Source organism: Fonsecaea erecta (genome assembly GCF_001651985.1).
Source record: "Fonsecaea erecta strain CBS 125763 chromosome Unknown Scaff11, whole genome shotgun sequence".
NCBI classification, from domain to species: domain Eukaryota; kingdom Fungi; phylum Ascomycota; class Eurotiomycetes; order Chaetothyriales; family Herpotrichiellaceae; genus Fonsecaea; species Fonsecaea erecta.
Window position 1 is genome coordinate 285,720 of NW_017387254.1, and position 18,926 is coordinate 304,645.

At 52.5% G+C, this 18,926-nt stretch overlaps 4 protein-coding genes across 4 annotated transcripts; all 4 read right to left on the minus strand.

Moving 5' to 3' along the window:
* Nucleotides 1-5,102: 5,102 nt before the first annotated feature.
* On the minus strand, nucleotides 5,103-11,900 carry AYL99_10299 (hypothetical protein; the record flags this gene model as incomplete). The annotated part of the gene is made up of 5 exons (XM_018841805.1): nucleotides 5,103-9,365; nucleotides 9,417-10,039; nucleotides 10,091-11,072; nucleotides 11,134-11,422; nucleotides 11,614-11,900. 5 exons carry the CDS (start codon nucleotides 11,898-11,900, stop codon nucleotides 5,103-5,105), a joined length of 6,444 nt encoding a protein of 2,147 aa, XP_018688693.1.
* A 993-nt stretch (nucleotides 11,901-12,893) lies between these two features.
* AYL99_10300 (hypothetical protein) lies at nucleotides 12,894-14,353 on the minus strand (the record flags this gene model as incomplete). Its single annotated transcript, XM_018841806.1, has 2 exons — nucleotides 12,894-13,940; nucleotides 13,994-14,353. The coding sequence occupies 2 exons, from the start codon at nucleotides 14,351-14,353 to the stop codon at nucleotides 12,894-12,896; spliced, it is 1,407 nt and encodes a 468-aa protein (XP_018688694.1).
* Nucleotides 14,354-15,076: 723 nt separating this feature from the next.
* AYL99_10301 (hypothetical protein) lies at nucleotides 15,077-16,914 on the minus strand (the record flags this gene model as incomplete). Its single annotated transcript, XM_018841807.1, has 4 exons — nucleotides 15,077-15,251; nucleotides 15,375-16,493; nucleotides 16,556-16,672; nucleotides 16,730-16,914. 4 exons carry the CDS (start codon nucleotides 16,912-16,914, stop codon nucleotides 15,077-15,079), a joined length of 1,596 nt encoding a protein of 531 aa, XP_018688695.1.
* Nucleotides 16,915-17,897: 983 nt separating this feature from the next.
* On the minus strand, nucleotides 17,898-18,658 carry AYL99_10302 (hypothetical protein; the record flags this gene model as incomplete). The annotated part of the gene is made up of 3 exons (XM_018841808.1): nucleotides 17,898-18,266; nucleotides 18,365-18,406; nucleotides 18,563-18,658. 3 exons carry the CDS (start codon nucleotides 18,656-18,658, stop codon nucleotides 17,898-17,900), a joined length of 507 nt encoding a protein of 168 aa, XP_018688696.1.
* Between the last annotated feature and the right edge of the window lie 268 nt (nucleotides 18,659-18,926).

Here is an 18,926-nt window from a genome sequence, read left to right on the forward strand (position 1 = left end):
CTCGGGCAATCGTATATCAAGGCGACTGGCAAACTATGCCTTGATCGGCAAAACCCGCCGCAAGTCGACACGCATCCCTTCATGGGATGGTAAAGCAATGACCATGTGCACCCACGCGCAGTTGTGCGGGACCGTTATGGTCATCGTTCTACTCGAGCCACATGGGGAGCTGAACGGAGCCACGTATTGCAGGACAAACATGCACGTCTTTCTCCACCGTTTCTTGGGGTACGGGGTCCAGGATGGAAGAGATATCACCAAATCAGAATTACCAACGGTCTGTTCGCGACAGGCTTACAACTTTTGGCCCATTTCCGTCCACCTTAACAATTGTGCCGACAGAGTCCTCTAAGGCTTCCCTAGTCAACGAGGTTTGGGCAGCCACCTTGGCAAGGTCTCGCCGAGAGAGTTGCAATGGCATCCCTGGCCCTCAGAGTAAAGGGAAGGTGGTTGAACCACTCAACTTCTGCTTGGAAGCTCCCCGGAAGGCAACAAAAGAGATAACTGCTGATCTGACGAGGGGGCTAGTACCACGTCAACTGTCCTCAGCGGGCTGCGCCTGCTCTGATGACCCATCTTAATTGGTCGAGCTATATGATGACCAGGGCACCGCTTCAGATCTGCCAACCAGCACTGGTCAGCTTGAACTGTTTCAATGGCTAAGACCCTCTCCACGATGCCGAATGGAAAAGCTACGATCCAGAAAGTGCTTGATTCACTACAGGGATTACATCAAATTGAGATACGGCCAGTAATCTTCCCGCTCTCTTCATCCGACAGAAACAAAGCAACTCGAGACGTCTCACGAAAGCTTTCTTATGTAAACGGCACCAATACTTTCAGCAGTGTGAGGATATCTGTTTGTTTGCGAAGCCCGCTGTGCCACGCCAATGTCGATCGCCGGTTAGCTCTTGGCCGTGGCGAGAAGTTTGAGTGTCTGTGACTAAAGACCAGCTCTTGCCCCTCGATCACAGCAGGAATTGACACACATCCCCCTCAATTTGGTGGACTCTGGAGCCAAAGGAGCCAGAAAGGAGACCAAGCTATTTTGGTGGACAGCCTCGGACGGGCGAAAAGCCATCAGCGTTGGCTGCTACAGGATGCCTAGGACAATCTGACGTGCATCTCAAACGGTCTGGCTGCAGTATCTTAGCTTGAATATTGCTACCAGTACGGGAACCACGGAGGCAACGATCGCTTCTGTCCGACTAAGATACTTGATCCAGCTTGACTATGCCTTGCAAATTTGGCGACCAAGTTTCTAGTCGAATCGATCCAACACAGCAACGAGGTGGCGAGAAACACGGGCACGCGGCTGGCATTTTCCACCTTTTCTCGAACATGAAAGCGAGCAGGCAGACAACACACATGAAAATAGACTCCGGAGAGTTTCAGCGCCCGCCATACTCCCCCAGTTGTCCACAACTGCCAGACGTTTCGGGACCGCAGGAGGTGCTTGCCAGGTTCGATTGATGGTCCACAAAGTTCTGTCCTAGTCCCACCACATTATGTGAGAATCAACCAGGGAGGTATACTAGCTGAGGGAGCAATATGCTACCAAGACCAGACTTGGTTTCGCTTCTCGCTAAAATGCTGTGTGCTTCGGCGAATAGCTCAACTTACAGGTCTAGGCACAACTGGACATTGACAAGACACCGGACACCATAAATCTGCCTGTGTTGGAGTACCCACTGATTGAAGCATCACCAGCTCCTCCTGAATGCAGCATTAGCGAACCTTCTGAACGCAAAAGAGAGGGTCGGCGAACTTGCGCTTTGTCGATCTTATCCGGTCTCGTTTACTCAAGTGATAAGTGATCAGGTATGATAGGTGGATGGTGGACGACGTGGACGAGTGTTCATGCTTTGCATATGCTTTCATCTGGACGCCATGCAAGCCGGGGTGTTGTGCATGGATGCCTTGCCCAACGATTTTGTCTGTCCTCTCCCGGACGTCCTGGAGCCTGCCTAAATGGGGGATCTCTCGTCTGTCCCTTAACCTTGCTTGCGGCTTGGCACTCCAAGCTTGACCAAGGCTTCCTTCTTTGTTGCAGTCCAAGCTACGTGGAGGTTCCTCTGGCGGGCACAAATTGAATACGTTACGATTCACCGCCTTGTCATCTTTACGAATCTGTCCTCTGGGAGCTCACCTCAGCACTCTAGGTACAATTATGGCAACTTGGATCCAAATTTGACTGGAGAAGTCAAGGAGAGATTCCTTCGTCAAGAGGGGGAAACCCCGGCAGCGGAAGATGCAGCAGCTCCTCGTCCAGGCCCACCAGCACACCCACAGTAAGGAAGAGCCGGCCACCCATAGCCCCCCGTGCTCCAACGAACCGAGCCCCAATCTATTTGAGGAGCGAATATCGTGTACCAGGCAATTAAGGCTTACAGTCTCCCAAATACAATTCATGAACCTCGACCAACATGGGCTTTTACTACAGGAAAAGCAACAGACTAATGAGTGGCTAGCTCTTGGTTGGTCACTGTGGCTCAGAATTGTAGCTACACCTGGATCGAGACCATCCTTTCACGGTACAATATCACACAAGGTCCTCACCGTGGTGGGCGGCGGGGCAGCGTCAGCAGGGCTGAATCTCTGCACTACCAGAGGTCCTCAGATACGACATTACCTGACGCAAAGCTTTGCCATGTATGGAGCGACTCAACCGACAGGATACGAGTGCAGTGTTCTGATCAGCATGACATATCTCACATTGATTAGGAGCTCGAAAGTTACCTTGAACGTTGGTCCTCTCTCACTTGAGAAGGCGTATGCGCAAACGTACGTAGCTTAGAGAAGAGTGGGCGATCGCCTCGTCAGAAGATCGGAGAGACGATCGAAGAGAAGTGACCAGACATCCTTGACAATTGAGGCACCTTTGTCGACGGCGAACAATCGTGGCTCGTCACACAACACCGGAGCACAGATCAGGTAGCAGGAAGTTGTCAGAAGGAACGACAACTTTGAACACCGATCCACAAATCACGACGATATTTTAGCGAAACATCCCACGTTCGCCAAAATCTGAAAAGCCCCCGCGCGCACTGTGTCCTGGCAATGCAGATCATACCTCGATCAAGTGCCCCGACAACATGCTCCCTGTCCGAGTAGGGTCTCTTTCACGGATGATGCCGAATGGATGATTGCTGGAGGTCTATGACTGACTAAAGAATAGTCTACCGACGTGAGCAAGCCCTCGGGTAGGACACGGCGATCAAGGTAGACTGAAAGCGAGTATCAACCGAATAAGCGAGGGTAGCCTCTGTTGGGCCGTCAGGAGCAGCAGCACTTCCATTGCATAATGCAAACAGGGGAGACGATCGCTATGCCCATGTAGGTAGCGGGTTCATTTGATCTGAAGAAAGCCGATACAAATTCTCGAGTGGCTACGACAGAGACCCTGGACACCGAATGCCCCATTATCTAGGCAGGGGTATGGCATATGTACTATTCGCCATTTCCCCGTTGCTTCCTCGCTCGTACCTTGCTGGACCCATCAGGTACGTTACCAACCCCGCCTCCAACATTCCTCCTCCAACTGTCATGGGAGTTGTGGATTTATGCTGGTTCTCGCTACGGAGGACGAGCAGGAAGGGTTTTTTTGGTACTGTGCATCCTTGTTGCCATGATTTATCGGAGTGGCATCCACCGGGAAACGCCTCCGGTTATCATTTTCACATGTCGAGAGGCTTGTTTGATCATCCCTCTATTATCTCCTGCCAGGAAGTAAAATGCGCGTATGGCGTCATTGGATTCTCTCCATCGAGATATGGACAAGACTTTTCGCTCTTTTTTTCTCGGGATATGCGCCAGGGCATCCTTCCATGCCTGACAATCTGGGGCCTAAGGAATCAACCCCCATCACGACCTCAGCTATTTCAAGCTCTCTGGGACAAGGAAGACGCCTCAGGATGTGCTACCAAAGTTCTTTCTAGCAGGCACTGACTCTCTCACAGTCGGCAAATGCCGACAGAACGATGCCGACAGAACGTCGTATCGGCCCCCGAAATGCTAAGAGAAAAAGCAACGATGAACGACCTCAACATGCCGACAGCAATCGTTTTTCTGATCCTGGACGCTGCTGTCCACCTTCTCTGTCCATCGCCGCCTCGGATCGGAGTTGTTGGACTCTGATCACCTTCCATTTCCTCGTCTTTGCCTCTTCCCTGCTTCCAGTTGTGGGTTTCTGGCCCCTTTGGCGGACTGATTCCACGGCCGACCATACCCATCGTCCAGTGTGGACCAGGCCCTGGAGCCTCTCGTGTACACACTCGTACGTACGTAAAACCTAGGTGAAGTTGGCCCTCCATCCTGCCCCCGAAATACATACCTGAGACGGGAGTGCAATGTGGAAAGCACCCAGGTTCCCCTTGCTTCTCGATGTCTAGCCTGTCCCCAAGAACTGCGTACGCTATTGTGTAGCGTATACCTCTAGTGGGAGAGGCTGATGGTGATCATGAGCGACGACAGCGAGCATCTATCTATAAGCAGTTTACGTAGCCAGTCGCATCCTCAGCTCCGACCACGACTGTTTTGAACGGCTACGTCGGATCCTGGTCGCGGAGTAGGCATGGTTGCTATTCTTGTGGTTGCATGTGGTGTTAAAATCCCTGAAGTTCAAGTCTCCAATTTTTGAATAAATTCTATTGAAAGACCAGACCCGATCGCCTAACCAGAACTATCCAATGTTTCTGAAAGCGAAGGGAAACATGGGAAAGGCCGAGGGGTGGAAAAACTCCCTAAGGTGGTTTACCCAAAGTGTACTCCCTTCCTGCGCCAGTGTGTCGGATGGATGCAATCTGTATCCTCTTACGTCTGTCATACCCTTTTCTAGCCCTAAATATTCCCGTGCAACAACAACCTGTAGACGTGCTTACTGGGCCGGCCATGAATCAGGTCCTGGAACAGAGGCCTCTTGCAGTTTTAGTCCCTTCAAGCTCCTTGAAGCGGCTTGTGATACTCTCCTGCTCTTTGTTTCTTTCACAATTTGTCTCTTCTTGTCGGTGTTTTGCTTCTTTTTGTTGGGCTTTCAGCCCTTTGGTTCTTTTCATGCTTGCGTAGAAGCGGAACGGATGCTATAATGGCTGAGGCCAAGGTGGTCACTTGCCAGCCACGCCCAGGGCTTTTTGAATCCGGGTAGGCAGCTCTTTAACCATGGGCTCGCGCATCATGGTGAAGTGATTGACGTTGGGGACTGGGTCGAGACCGACTATGTTGTCAGAGCTGCCGAACAGCTGCTCCCAGCCGATAGGACCAAAGTCCTTGCGATTGAAGAGCAGCCAGTTCATATGCGGCGGATCATCCGGCGTGAGCTCGGGCCGCGGGTCGTCATCGTTCTTGCATACACCGTCCTGTGCGTAGATGGTGTACACAGTTGGGATCTTTTCCTTTGCAGGGTCCATAAGGCGCGGTCGGTAGCTGCTCAGCGCTTTGATGGTCGCCGTGAAATGCGGGATGAGCCAGCCTGGCGCTTCACCTTCTTGACCCAGCAGACCGATCGAGTCAAAAAAGTTGTGCAGGCGTGGTGGCAAAGCCTGTGGCGGCAAAGGGCACGGCACGTCAAGAAAGATAAGCCTCTCAACCGTCTCGCCGACAGCAGAGAGCTGCAGGCAGGCTTCGTAGGCGCAGATACCTCCCGCTGACCAGCCACCCAGGATGTAAGGACCCTTGGGTTGGCGACGACGGATTTCCTCCAGATAAAGCGCTGTGACTCCTGGAATACCGCCCTCAAAAGCCTCGGGCTCCTTCATATATGGACAATTCAATGCAATCAATGCAACATGCTTGGGCGAGATTGGGGGGATCGTGGCGTAGCTGATGGCGGAGCCTGAGCCGTCAGGGAACATAAACACTGTCTTTGAGGCGGTTTTGGGATTTCCCTGCAACAGGACCGATGATGCTTTGAAAGCTTTGTTGGCGCCAGCGGCCGGAGCATGTTCCTTCGGGGACTTGGCATGTTCCTGACCCTTATTCGATTGTATCTCCCCAACGACCTGATCTGTGGACATTTCCTCAGACTTGGCAGGGAGCTTAGGGTTTGCGGCCTTTCTACCTGCGCCCAGCGCCTTTTCAATATCGCCGAAGGTGCTGTGATCACTGAAGAAAGAGGGCGGCAAGTCGATGCCCTTGTCTTCGCGTAGGGAGCCTAGGATCTGAAGAGACATCAGAGAATCAATGCCGACGGCTTCAAGATCCATGTCAGAGGTAACTTCGCCGGGTTCCATACCAGTTTCTTCGGCAATGGCAGCACGAATGGCTTCAAGCTTGCCATCGTCCTTTCCGACGGGTTTCTCATCCGTCTGGGAGGCAGAAGTCATGGACTCTGTATCACCTTGGGCAGGACTTGAACTTCCAGACAGTTCAGTCGACTCGACCGAGGAGGCTGTCGAAGGCGAAGGTGGCACAGCCCCAGCATCCTTGGACTCGAATTGAGACAAGAAGTCCTTGACCTGTTTGAAGGTTTCGGAGTCGGCTAGCAAGGTCGATGGGATTTCAATGTCTAATCCTTCGCGGAATTTGCCTGAGATTGTCAGACTCATCAACGAGTCGACACCCAATGCACTGAGATCAGTGTCATCGGTCAGATCTGTAACGGGAACACCGATTTCTTCGGCCATGATATCCAAAGCTCGGCTCATGACACTTGGACCGACGGAAGCTGCCTTTGGCTTCGAGGTAGATTTAGGGGGAGCTTTCTTTGACTCAGCAGCAGCCGTCTTAGTTGGGGCAGAGGCTGCCGCCTTTGCACCTCCCGGGGGTGGCAGCACTCGATCAAGAACCTGTTTGGGCAAGAATTGGAAGGTCAAGCCGCCGATTTGGCCAACAATGTTGCCTTCTCCATCGAAGACGTACACATCTCCAGAGTAGTCCTTAAAGTTGGGACCTGTAGGTTGCATCCTGACGTAGGAACGGTAAGTCATTGACGGCGACGGCTTCTCGAAGAAACGCAAAGAGTCCCATCCGTGGTTGACGTAGACGGTCTGCGAAGAATCAAGTTCGTCGTTTGCATTCATGATAAATCCAGCAAGGTGGCAAAGGCAGTCGATGTGATAAGGTGCCATGTAAAAGTTGCCAACACTGCTCGTCTGAAGTTCGATTTTAGCGGTACCCTCGCGCAGTGGACTGTCAATAATGACTTCTGCCATGCCCTTATAGGCGTTCTGGTAGTCGACAAGGACAGAGAACAGCTTGTAGGCCATCTTTCGCTGAAGTCGGCTAAGGACACCATTTTGACCCATTTGCAATAGCCGGTCAACTTGGCTCTGAACGAGGTACTTCTGTCGAGCCAGATCCGTAGACCATCTCTCAGCATCACCGTATTGAACCTCACAATGGGCATGTTCCATAAGCCTTTGTCCCTTGGGACCGGCGCTGTAAAAGGTGAGGGAGCAGATACCCTGGGTAAGATCTGCCTTACAGTCGACACGAAGAAGTTGCTCGCTTCCCTTGAAGATGAGAGGTTTTTCGACGACCATGTTGGCACAATTCAATGCGAAGTTCTCAATCTCGGGTTGTAGCTTGCGGTGAACATAATCGCCAATGGTAAGTGCCATGTCTGCGTAAACAGCACTGGAAGTCAAGGCAGAGCCATTCACAAGATGACCTTTGATGGTCTCCTCCAGTTCTGGCTTGGAAATATCAGTTTCGGTGGTCAATGTGCCTGTTTGGCCCTGGAATTTCTCTTCCACGACACGCTGGACAGTGCTTGTGCTCAGCTTCTGGGATTGCTCACCCTCAGTGACCGACGGCAGATTGGGCTTGGTGAGCGTCCAATTGTTCTCGTAATCTATCCAGAAGTTTGTGGCGTCCCAAGCATAGGCTGGCAATTTCAAGGCCTGCTGGCAGCGGGGGAAGTTTCCATGGTAGCTGTTCCAGTTTATCGCGAGGCCGGCGGAATGCAGGCCACAGATGGTCGCTGTGAGAGTCCTGTAAACATCCTCGTCCCGCTTCAGTGATGGAAGTGCCACAGTCGTCGGGCCTAAGATCGACTTGACCATGCCGCTGCAGATAGGATGGCTGCCGATTTCCAGGAACTGCGTCTTGTCCTTAATAATACCCATGTCCTTTGCAGCTTGGATGCCACCCAGGAAGTTCACGGGTTCACGGCAGTGACGTTTCAGATATTCTGCGTTGACTGTTCCTTTCTCACTGACCACAGCGCTCAGGAGTGGAGCAATGAGCGGTATCTTCGGGGCGTTATAGGTAATTCCTGCTGCTGCTGCTTGGAAATCGTCCAAGGCAGGTTCTACCTGAGCGGAGTGGAAGGCAAACGGCACTGCTAACTTGGTGCATTTCATGCCTTTGGAGGACAACTTCTCTTTCAGCTTGTCGATGTCGGAAGACTCTCCACTGATCACTGTGGCTTTGGGTCCATTTATGCAAGCGATTTCAACCGCTTTCCCGTCAACAATATTGTTGAGTTCTTGAACCGAGGCAGCCACGGACAACATTGCGTGCGTGTTCATCGTACAATGCTGCTCAAGACATTTAGCCCTTGTGCCGGTCAAGAACACAGCGTCATTGATTGAGAAGACACCAGCAGCCTGCAATGCCGCATACTCTCCCAGGCTGTGACCAATGACTGCGGCCGGTTCGATACCCCAGGATTGCCACAATCGAACAAGCGCCATCTGAATACAAACAGCGCCAGTCTGCACTACCACAGGGCTGAGCTTTTCGATTTCAGTGCTGCCATCGACCAGGGGTAAGATAGCTGGCAGTCCTTGATTCCGAGCAAGCAGATCGAAGCGTCGGAGGTCAGCTTTGAATTGGTTGTTGGTTTCGTAAAGCTGTTTGCCCATGGCAGTGTAGTGAGCACCTTGCCCAGTGAAGGCAAATACAACCTGCACACCCAAGGGAACGGGAGCTGGCTCAGATTCCAGGGACTTCCGAAGCCCAGACACGATGGCAGCCTCGTCGGAGCCGGCGACAATCGTTCTGTAGGAGTAGTGCACTCTTCTCGCTGTCGTGGTGTAGGACAAGCATGGGAGATCCACAGGTTTGTCGGAGATATACCCGATGAGGTTCTTAGTGTTGTCGACCAAGGCTTTCTTGGTTTTACCAGTAACCGCAACAACCGCGGTTGAGCGAGGATCTTTGCCGTCAAAAGTAGGTAGAGCCCCATCTTCCATGAGAAGGGAGGTGTTCCCTCCTGCGGCACTGAAGTTGTTCAAAAACATTCTGCGTTTGCCACTTTGCGGTCGCTTCCACGGGGTCTCGCGGCCCAGAGATATCTTCACATTGCGAGCCCCAAGATCAGGGAAGTTATGGTTGATACTGCCTTTGATGCCACAGTGAGGTGGTATGAGATCATTCTCAAGCATAAGAAGGATTTTGACGAGAGCAGTGATGCCCGAGGCAGCCTAACAAGAGGGTCAGCTCACTTTCGTCAGACAAATTTGGGTTAAAAATACCTCGCCGTGTCCAACATTGGCTTTGACAGACCCTAGATAGAGTGGACGGTCTGGAGGACGCTGTCGGCTCGCCGGGGCGAACGCATTCAGAACCGATTCCATTTCGATGGCGTCGCCCGCTTGAGTACCAGTACCGTGCATTTCCACGTAAGAAACATCATGAGGATCAAGACTACACTCTGTAAGGATCTTCTTGAAGAGATACTCCTGGGCACCCGCATGAGGGTGAGTGATTGAGACCGCATCAGCAGAGTGGTTGGTGCCTGTGCCAAGGATGACAGCCAGGATCGGGTCATTATCTGCTTCAGCATCTTCCAGGCGTTTGAGGATGACCGTGCCAGCACCGTCTCCACGACAGTAACCGTCCGCTGCATCGTCGAATGTTTTGCAGTTACCCGTTTTGGACAAGAACTGGCCACGAGACAGCCCGGAGAAGATATCTGGATTTGTCAAGACATTCAGACCGCCAGCGAGGGCAGTGTCACAGTCTCCAAGCCAAAGAGAGTTGCAAGCAATATTGATTGCAGCGAGACTAGAAGAGCATGCTGTGTCGACGCTGAAACTGGGCCCTGAAAAGCCAAAGTGATAGTTGATTCGTCCGGGCGCAAAAGCTCTCACACCTCCTGTAAGGGATCAGAAACGGCAGTTTGAATCAAAAGGAGAGCACAACAGACCAGGAATGAAATAGGTTTGGATGTTTTGTCCGTCTTGAATCTCCCGCCAATCATCAGAAGTCTGGCCATAAAATGTACCGACCCTATCGACCATGGTTGAAGGTGTCCTGTTAGGAACATATCCCGACATTTCGAGCGCCTCGTAAGCAGTCAACAGAGCTAGACGGTGCATAGGGTCTGTCTGGGCCGCTTCCTTAGGACTCATGTTGAAAAAGCGGGCGTCAAACAAGCCCGGGTGCTCGATGAAGCAACCGTACGGTGTGTGGCTTGTATTTCTTCGTTTGCCGCTCGGATCGTAGTGCGCTTGCGCGTCGAATCGATCAGGAGGTACTTCACGGTGAACGTCAAGGCCTTTCTTCAGAAGATCCCAGAACAAGCTCGGGCTCATGGCATCCGGGAATCTGCCCGACATGCCAACGATAGCGATCTTAGGTCTACCAAGACCTCCAATTGGATTTGGCCCTTTCGGCTCGTCAATGGCTTCTGTTTTGCGATTATCAACCACGATCTTGAATGAAGCTTTATGATTCAAGGCATTGACCAGGCTTGCCGAGGCATTCTTTGCACCAACAGGTACGACACGGCATTGTTCTGGTTCAGCCGAAGAGACGCTGGCCACACAGTTCGTGCACAGCCTGTCCCAGTGTAGAGGCTTTAGCAAGATGTCTTCAAGGACATCCTCAACCAGCTGGCGGAAATTGGACGACCCGTAGGCATACTCTTTGCCATTGTTGATGACCGGAATCCGCGCTTTCCAGTCACCGGTACTCGCAGACGCAATGGACGCGGCCAAAGACGCCACCGTCTCGTTACTGTAAAAATGAGGCGCATGATAGGGTCCGAAGATGGGAAGCCGAATTGGCCGACAGGATTTGAAGATCCCGGCCTCAATCAGGCTTTCCAGGTCTCCGGGAGGGGCGCTGATGGTGACCGAGTTGGTGCTGGTTGCAGACACGTATGATCGGCTGGTTGGGGGGATTTTCTGCAGCAGCAACGTTGAGTGAGAGGCGGAGACTCAAAACTGGGAGAGGGGATGGCCTTACAGTTTTCTTGTAATATTCATCGAGGGCTAGGTAGGCCGATTCCTTTCCCACGCCGGGGAAGATGGCTGCCCAACTGCTTGGCAGCGACGTCTGCTCGATCTCATCACACACTTGAGTTACCTGGGCTCCCACACGGAATGCAAGCTTGAGAGCCTCGAGGCCGACGGAGAGAAGTTCGCGATAGGTACGGGCACAGCTGACGGCGGCGGCAGACAGTAGTCCAGTACAGGATGCCACAAGTCTGGTATCTTCGGGCTTGGGATAGGCCTCTGATCCATCGCCATAGTATCTGACGTTAAGGTTAGTGAATATGTCAGAACACCCTCTCTCAGCAAAGAGACTCTCGAGAATGTGAAGCTGGACGCGCCTCGTTGCCAGTGTGGGCTTCAGCCCGCCAGGCTTGGCATGCACGTGCACATTCTCGGGAAAAGAACGTCTGACGACGACGACGGCGACGACAACTTCCAACTTCCAACTTACCTCAACAAGGTCCCAATCTGATGAATACACACTAACGCGCTTTCGATCGCTGGGTGTCGCACTCCTGCCTCTCTATACCGCCACAGCAAGGTCTCGATGCTTGTGAAGCCAGGCAAGCCCCGTGTCACATACGGGAGACGGGTGACTTCATCTCGTAAAATGAAATATGCTTTCTCGAGAAAAGTGCTCAGAAGAGGGTTATCGATGACCGTCACTAACTCGCGCAGGTCATCGAATCTTTCTTCTGACTGGTCTCCGAATAGGAGGACCTTGATGTCCCGTCCCATGGTAGGTGGAATGTGTGCACCAGAAAGAGGCAGACACATTTGTGGGGGACAATGAAAACAGATCTGAACACTGAATAAATCTAGAAATGAACTCTGAGAGCGTCTACAGCCTCCTTTTCTACTGCTGAACCTGGAAATACTGCTCTCGAACCCTACTGATTCTACAGATTATCGGCCACCGATAACATTGGAGGTGTATGGGTACAATGGAATCGTGCACATGTAAGGGCAGGTAATCCGCGATGACGTTCAAGGCACTGTTCGAGACTCAGAAACGAACCCAATCAACAATTTTCATTGAAGCTTTAGGGAGTGCTTACAATATATGTCTTCTCCACAATTTGTCGCCCATGGCACGAGCAGCATCGTCAGGCGAACAGACCAAGGCAGTCCGAAACAGAGGCTCAAAGGATCCGGCGCATCTACTTACTGGCGAACCTGGCATATGACGACACCGAACGCCGCCACCCAGGCCGCAGACACGGTGACCTGTGGACTTTCGCCTCGCTGTGGATCATTGGCGTTTTGAGCAGCTCTCAATATCCACCGAGCTTCGCTCGCCGGTCAATTATCAACAATGTGACCGCTCATATGGGCCTTTGTTACAGGGGTGACAATTCCATCTCGAATTTGGAAGTCGAAATCTGGCGATCTCTATTGCTATCCTCGATCTCGACGGCTTCATGGTGTATCGAGCTTTCACATTCTCCTTCTGATCAGAGGAAGCCGAGTAACTCGACGGTCCAGATCCTCCAGCTTTGCGGACCGCAACGCCGGCTCTATACATTCCTCAAAGTCGCTCCCCTATATCGAGATGGGGTGTCATCTTTGGTGGGAGAGGTGGAGCTGTATTTGCGAGGCAGGAAGATCTGTTTTGATTGTCTAATCTATAGATTTCTTTGCGGTTATGGTATGGCTAATCCTCCCTCAAACAACTCCAATCCCGAGCAATTGACGGGAGAGAACGAATCTTGCTGCAATGAGATCCTTCAATCACACTTTCACAACTGGGTTCGCTGGAGAGCCCAGCTGCGAAAAGCTCTCGTTCCTAAGGATTGCGGGTCGGTACGAGGCTTCCAGAGTCGACTCATCGAGAGCCTCGCGCTGTGAGGGAGATCTTCTGTCTTCCTCAAATTCTGGACCTTTCAGATCCTTCAACTTCTCCTTGGCTTGATCGACCTGACCCTCAAGGTTGTCGTACCAGATCCAGTTAAATCTGTGTTCTAGGTTGTTCTTGATCTTTTCGAGGTCGCCTCCCGTCTCCTCACCCTTCTTCATGCAAATTTCACCATTTTCTCTGCTCGTGTCGACGATCTTCAGAGTTCGTGGTCGACGGATGGCGTCGAACGCAGCAAACGCCGTCTCAATATCATCGGCAGTTTTGATGTTATCATCCGCCAGAAGCCGAGCCAGGACTAAAGCATCTTCAAACGCTTGCCCGGCGCCTGCGCCTTGGTGAGGTGTGGCCGCGTGTGCAGCATCACCAATAATACAGAATCGACCACGGTAGAAGGTAGTGGCGTCTGGATGATGCCAGAGCGACCATTTCTGCGGATTCTCCAACAGAGACACAACTTTCTGTATCTGTGGCCCAGACTCTTTGAATTCTCGCTCGACCATCTCCTTGTTTGCTGGAATAACCCAGCTTGGATCGTCCCAGGTTGGCTGGTCACGCGCTGCCACAACGTTAAGCATGGTTCCCTTTTCGACAGGATAAGTGGTTGTGAGGGCTCCATCAGAAATATTGACATTGCCGTTCTTTGCAAAGTTCTCGCCGAGGACCTCTGTAGCCTTGTCCATTGGCACAAGACTGCGGTAGCCGAACTCCCCTGAATACTTGGGCTTGGCATCGGGATTGTCTTCTCCCAAGAGGATTTGCCGAGTTCGAGATTTGATTCCGTCCGCCCCAATAACGGCATCAGCGTCAGACTTTGTTCCGTCCTCGAAGCCCAGGGTAACTCCGCCGGACGGGTTCTCCTCAATGGATGTCAGCCTCTTGTCCATGTGCCAGGTGCCCTCAGGCATCAAGGACACCATGTCCTGAACCTTGTCAGCAGAGTTATGGCTATTGTTTATAAGAAGCCAGGTCAAACCTTGACTAGAAGTGTGCGGTGCACGGCCTGCTGCCCAGAGCCTTTGCAATATAGAGTTGTGACTGGGTGGTTGTCTACTGCATTCCCGTCTCGGTAGGTCATGTATACGTCCTCCTTCTCCGACATTTCGTTGCACCGCTTGAGGAAACACTCGTAGGAGTCGGGGTCGACCGCTTTCAGTGCCTCCAAAGAATTCAGGGCAAAGCTGAGACCGGCTCCAATGTCAGCAAACGCGGGTGCAGCTTCAAAGACTTGACAGCTGATGCCACGACGGAGGAGACCCCGGGCTAAACTGAGGCCGGCAAGGCCTCCGCCAATGATGGCGATAGAGAAAGGCTTCTTGGGCCAGAAATTGTTCATGACGAAGGCTGAACGATCAAGTTAACTGTGCTCACGAAATTTCGAGACAAACTTGCGCAGTGGTGCTTTAAATTTGAGACTTTCAGGGTGATATACTCAAGTCTCACGTCCGAGCAGAAGCTGATGTCATGGCAAAGGCATGATATCTTCGGTCTGGACGGATTGACTGCCTCTTGGATCCAGTGTCACATGGGGCAGCCTCCTGTCCGAAACACTGGACGGTGACCGAAGCCTTGTCGCCCCCGAGCTATTGTCATTGGTTCGATCTCCAGTTGCACGCGTTTGTCGAGCTTGTGTTGAGGAGGACTTATTGTATTGACATCAGAGAGCCTCGTGGTGAGCAGTGGCCATGTTCCAAGGACCTCTTCTCCGTGCTCGATCTGACGAATTCGGCGTATTCTCGTAGCCTCATCTCGACCTTTATACTGAATCAGTGATACCATTTGCACCGATACAACGGGGAACGGAGGCACGGCAGCTCCTTGGTTTTGGAACATATAACTATGCGAGCTTTGTCGCATAATCACGCTTTGGATCTCGGAACACAAAGGGTTTCTCTCATATCGCTCGTTTTCATTGCGGATTTTCGATTACATGCCCAATCTGCACTCTATAATCTTGCTCGCTACTCCGTGTCTTCATTTCGTATTACTAAAATTTTCACTAGCAAGTATCTTACACTATCACCTCACTATGAAAACCCCACTGCGCCAGCTCCCCAGCTCAGCAAGAAATTCCCTGCGGTACCTGGGTCGGGACCGAAAAAGGGTTTCGGAAGAAATTGTTGGGGTCGTATTTCTGCTTAATGCTGATCAATCGGCAGGTGTTGTTGCCGTAGAATGCGGTCAGGGGGTTGACGCTGATGTCGGCATCGACATATCCTGAGTAGCTCGCATTCCTGCATGAGAAGCAATAGACAGTCAGTAAAGCTTTCGTCGATGACAGACATACACAATGCAGATTGTATTGACGACATCATCGTAATCATTAAAGGGGAGAGAGCAAAGTACACATTACATACCCGACTCTGGGACGGAAGAACTTCTCGAAATTCAACAGCCACGCGCGGTTCTGGTTGTACTTGGTGACGTTCTTGGGCGAGTTCATCTCGATGCGCATCAACACCTGCGCCTCGTCCAACCACGGGAAGGCTGACGTCGTGGTCGCATTCGCGACGCCGAAACTGGTCCACTCGCCCCAGAAGCCGGCGTCGGGGCTCAACGAGGCTGAACTGTCGATGAGTTCCCTCAGCGTGTCGTTCGCGATCGGCCGGCTCTTCTGCGTAAAGTATGTCTTGCTGATGACGCCGAATCGAGGCCACGGCTCGGCCACCGGCTCGGAGGGCAGCGCGGGTGCGTTGTCGAGGCGGAACACCGGCTGGATCGGCGTCAGGTTGATCGACTCGGTATTGTACACCTTGAGGAAAGCCTGGTAGGCCGACGCATCGTCGGTGCACCGTGTCGAAGGATCCTGCCAGTACATGCGCGAATTCGCTGTACTGCAGTTTCCGTCGATGGACACAACACCGTCTGCGACGTCCAAAAGACCTGATGTGTTCAAGACCGCGCGAAGCTGTTCGGTAGTACCACCCAGGTACCACCCGATCAAGTGTGTGCGGTTGTTGTAGACATTGAGCTGGGTGGTGAGCTCCTTGGGCGCAGTCGGTGCCCAGTCGAGCCATTTCCGGGCTACCTCGTAACGGGTGTCCGAGTTGTTGTAGAAGCCAACGACCATGGCGGATCGTGGCAAGGTGAGAATCTTGACCGTTGCCTCGACGATGAAAGCATACTGGCCACCACCCCGTGCCGCGAACCACAAGTCTGGATACGAGGTGGTGGACACGTTGATGAGCTCGCCGCTGGCCAAAATTGCCTTGAAGGAAAGCACCTGGTCGACAGCGATGCCCAGAGCTCGGTGCTGAAGGCTGTAGCCTCCCACACCGAGATACCCGCCTAGAGCCACAGTGGGACAGATTCCCCCCAGAAACGTCTTGTTCACGACACTCAACTCTGTGTAGATTTGACCGAGATTGGCACCGGCTCCGATGGTTGCGTTGCTGAGGTCAGTGGAGACTTTGACGTAGTCGAGGGAGGATACGTCGATGACCAGAGATCCATTGAGTGCCGACCAGCCTTCGAAGCTGCATCGATCAGTAATCAGAATAGGTCGCCAACGAGCCGAGGAGGTCTCAAAAATGCTTACTGGTGCCGTCCTGAACGTGGTACAGCTTGGTAGCCGGTGCTGTTGGCGCAGCCCATCAACGCGCCCACTTCAGTAAAACTCTCCGCGAAGGTAATCATGGCAGGCGTTTCTGGCTTGCTTCATAAAGTGTGAGTGAGTGTCCGGTATTTGCTAAATAAGCTCTGGAAGACGAACATAATGGCACCGATATAGGCATCGTCCCAAGTCGCATTTGCAGGCGACTGCATGCGCTTGGCAGCATTTCCTCCTGCCGCGAGAGCACCGCTGACACATTGCTCCAAGGCTTTAAAGTTGGAGCCTGGAGCAGCTGACACGGCGCTCGCGAGCAGCACATAGGTCAAAAGAGACTTCCAAGACATTGCTCCACACGTAGGAAGTAACGGTTGATACAACAAGGAGAAGAGGAAATGCACAGCGCTCACGGAATACTGACTCAAAAATCCTCGGAGAGACGCTGGAACAACTAAAGAGAAGTCGCGCCAGATCCAATCTGTGTTTACGCGTCTTCTGGTACCTTTTAAAGCAGCTTGGGGCTTGCAGCTCGTCGAGCTCCGTCGAGCTCACTTTTCTCGATCGTCGTGGCCGTACCTGGATGGGGCTTGGTCGCTCTTCCTGGCAGGGTGGGGACGTCGGTGACCGACCGAGTGCCTGTTGAGCCCTTGGTGCCCCCCTCCTACACATGGCAGCCGACGTCACCTGATGTGTTGACGCCATGCTGCAAGCCCGATGCCGAGAATCGATTTCATCAGGATTTAACCATAGGGGATTGGCTATGGCGAGCAACGCGGCAAGTGGTCACCTCGTGGTGGTGGGGCGATGATCGATGATGGAAATGGTGCGGCATTTCACGAAGTTGAAGTCTGGAAAGCATCACCAAAGATAGGCACTCTTCCCACTGGAGGATTATTTTGAATTTCTGGTCTCTCGTGTACCCGTTTCATAGGCTGTGAACTGCGTCTCGGCTTTGTGGTGGTTTGATTCGTCGCCCGGGAAGCTGGGAATTGGCACATGCACATGTATTTTTTCCGGAAACTACCCAATTCCTCCTCTGTTCGCACAAAGTCAACTGTGCAGACTGATCCAGATGTCGAACCATTGGCAGACAACTCTCTAGAGAAAAAAGATGGCAAGTAAGGAGGTGCTGTATACATACTTGCAGGTGAGCAAGGCTGAGGTGGAACCAGGGGCTCGCCAAGCGCCAAGGCTTCCTTCCCCACCTTTCCCGTTTAGGATCAGGGCGCCATTCTCTATTCGTACTCATACACAGTATAGCTGAGCCATACAACACAACACCTTTCTCTTCTCTTCTCTTCTCCTCTCGGTACCGATATACAGCACAGCTCTATTCCTTTCCCGCCATTCCCCTGAAGACGTGCTCAAAATCAAACTCATTCCAGATGACCTTCGTCTGGATCCCGGCCCACTTCCACCGGCCGTCAATCTTGCGGTAGAAGGTGGTGACCGTGCCGTGACCGTGGCCCTTCACGGCGACTTCGGCGCGACGCACGTCGGCAAAGCGCTGGTGCGCGGCGCGCGACTGGTGGTGCGACACGATCTCCTCGTCCGACACCTTCTCCCATTTCGTCGCGCCGATCAGGTGCTGCGACGCGACCAGCTCGTCGCCCAGGAACAGCGGGTCGCTCATCATCGCGATGTACCGCTCTGCGGGCAGGTCGGTGAACTTGGCGTTGTTGACTTTATCGTAATTGATCTGGTTTTTTTGTCAGTCTCAGTACGAGGATACTGGGCGGGATATTGGACTAGTAAGAAGAATAGGGAAGGGAAATTGGGCAGGCAACTCCTACGTACGGTGAGAATCGGCGCGACTATGTCCATCAATCCGTACCAGTTCTGTTCCAAGTGTCAGATAGAGTCATTTCATGGGTCAAAGAATGAATCTGGAGGCCGTGCCTTGTTGTCGTAGCAGTCTGCCCACTCGTACAGCAGGGCGCTGCAGTCGAGCCACTCTGGGAGGCAATAGATCGTATCAGCACTGTACATACGCACTTCGAGAGACTCCTGCCGCGGAAAAATGCTCCCAAGCTCACCTTCGAAACTAATCCTCTCCTTGCCCATGGGACGCATGGAACCGATTGAACCCATGATGGCGTACAATTGTTCGAGAATATATGAGCTCCAAGCCGAAAATTGAGAAAAAGGCCCTCGGGCATAGGAATTGGTCGGGTAGTCCAAAAAGAATCATCATGTTTATTATGTCTATAACGTGCCAATGTCGTCGTGATACTTGCCTTAGGCATTCTCGCGGCCAGCAATTGCTTCGGTCACCGTGCTCGGCGGTCAATGACCCCCGGAGGGGCTCGCGTACAAAAATAGAAGTCGAGATATTCTAAGTACATGGCATATGGCATAT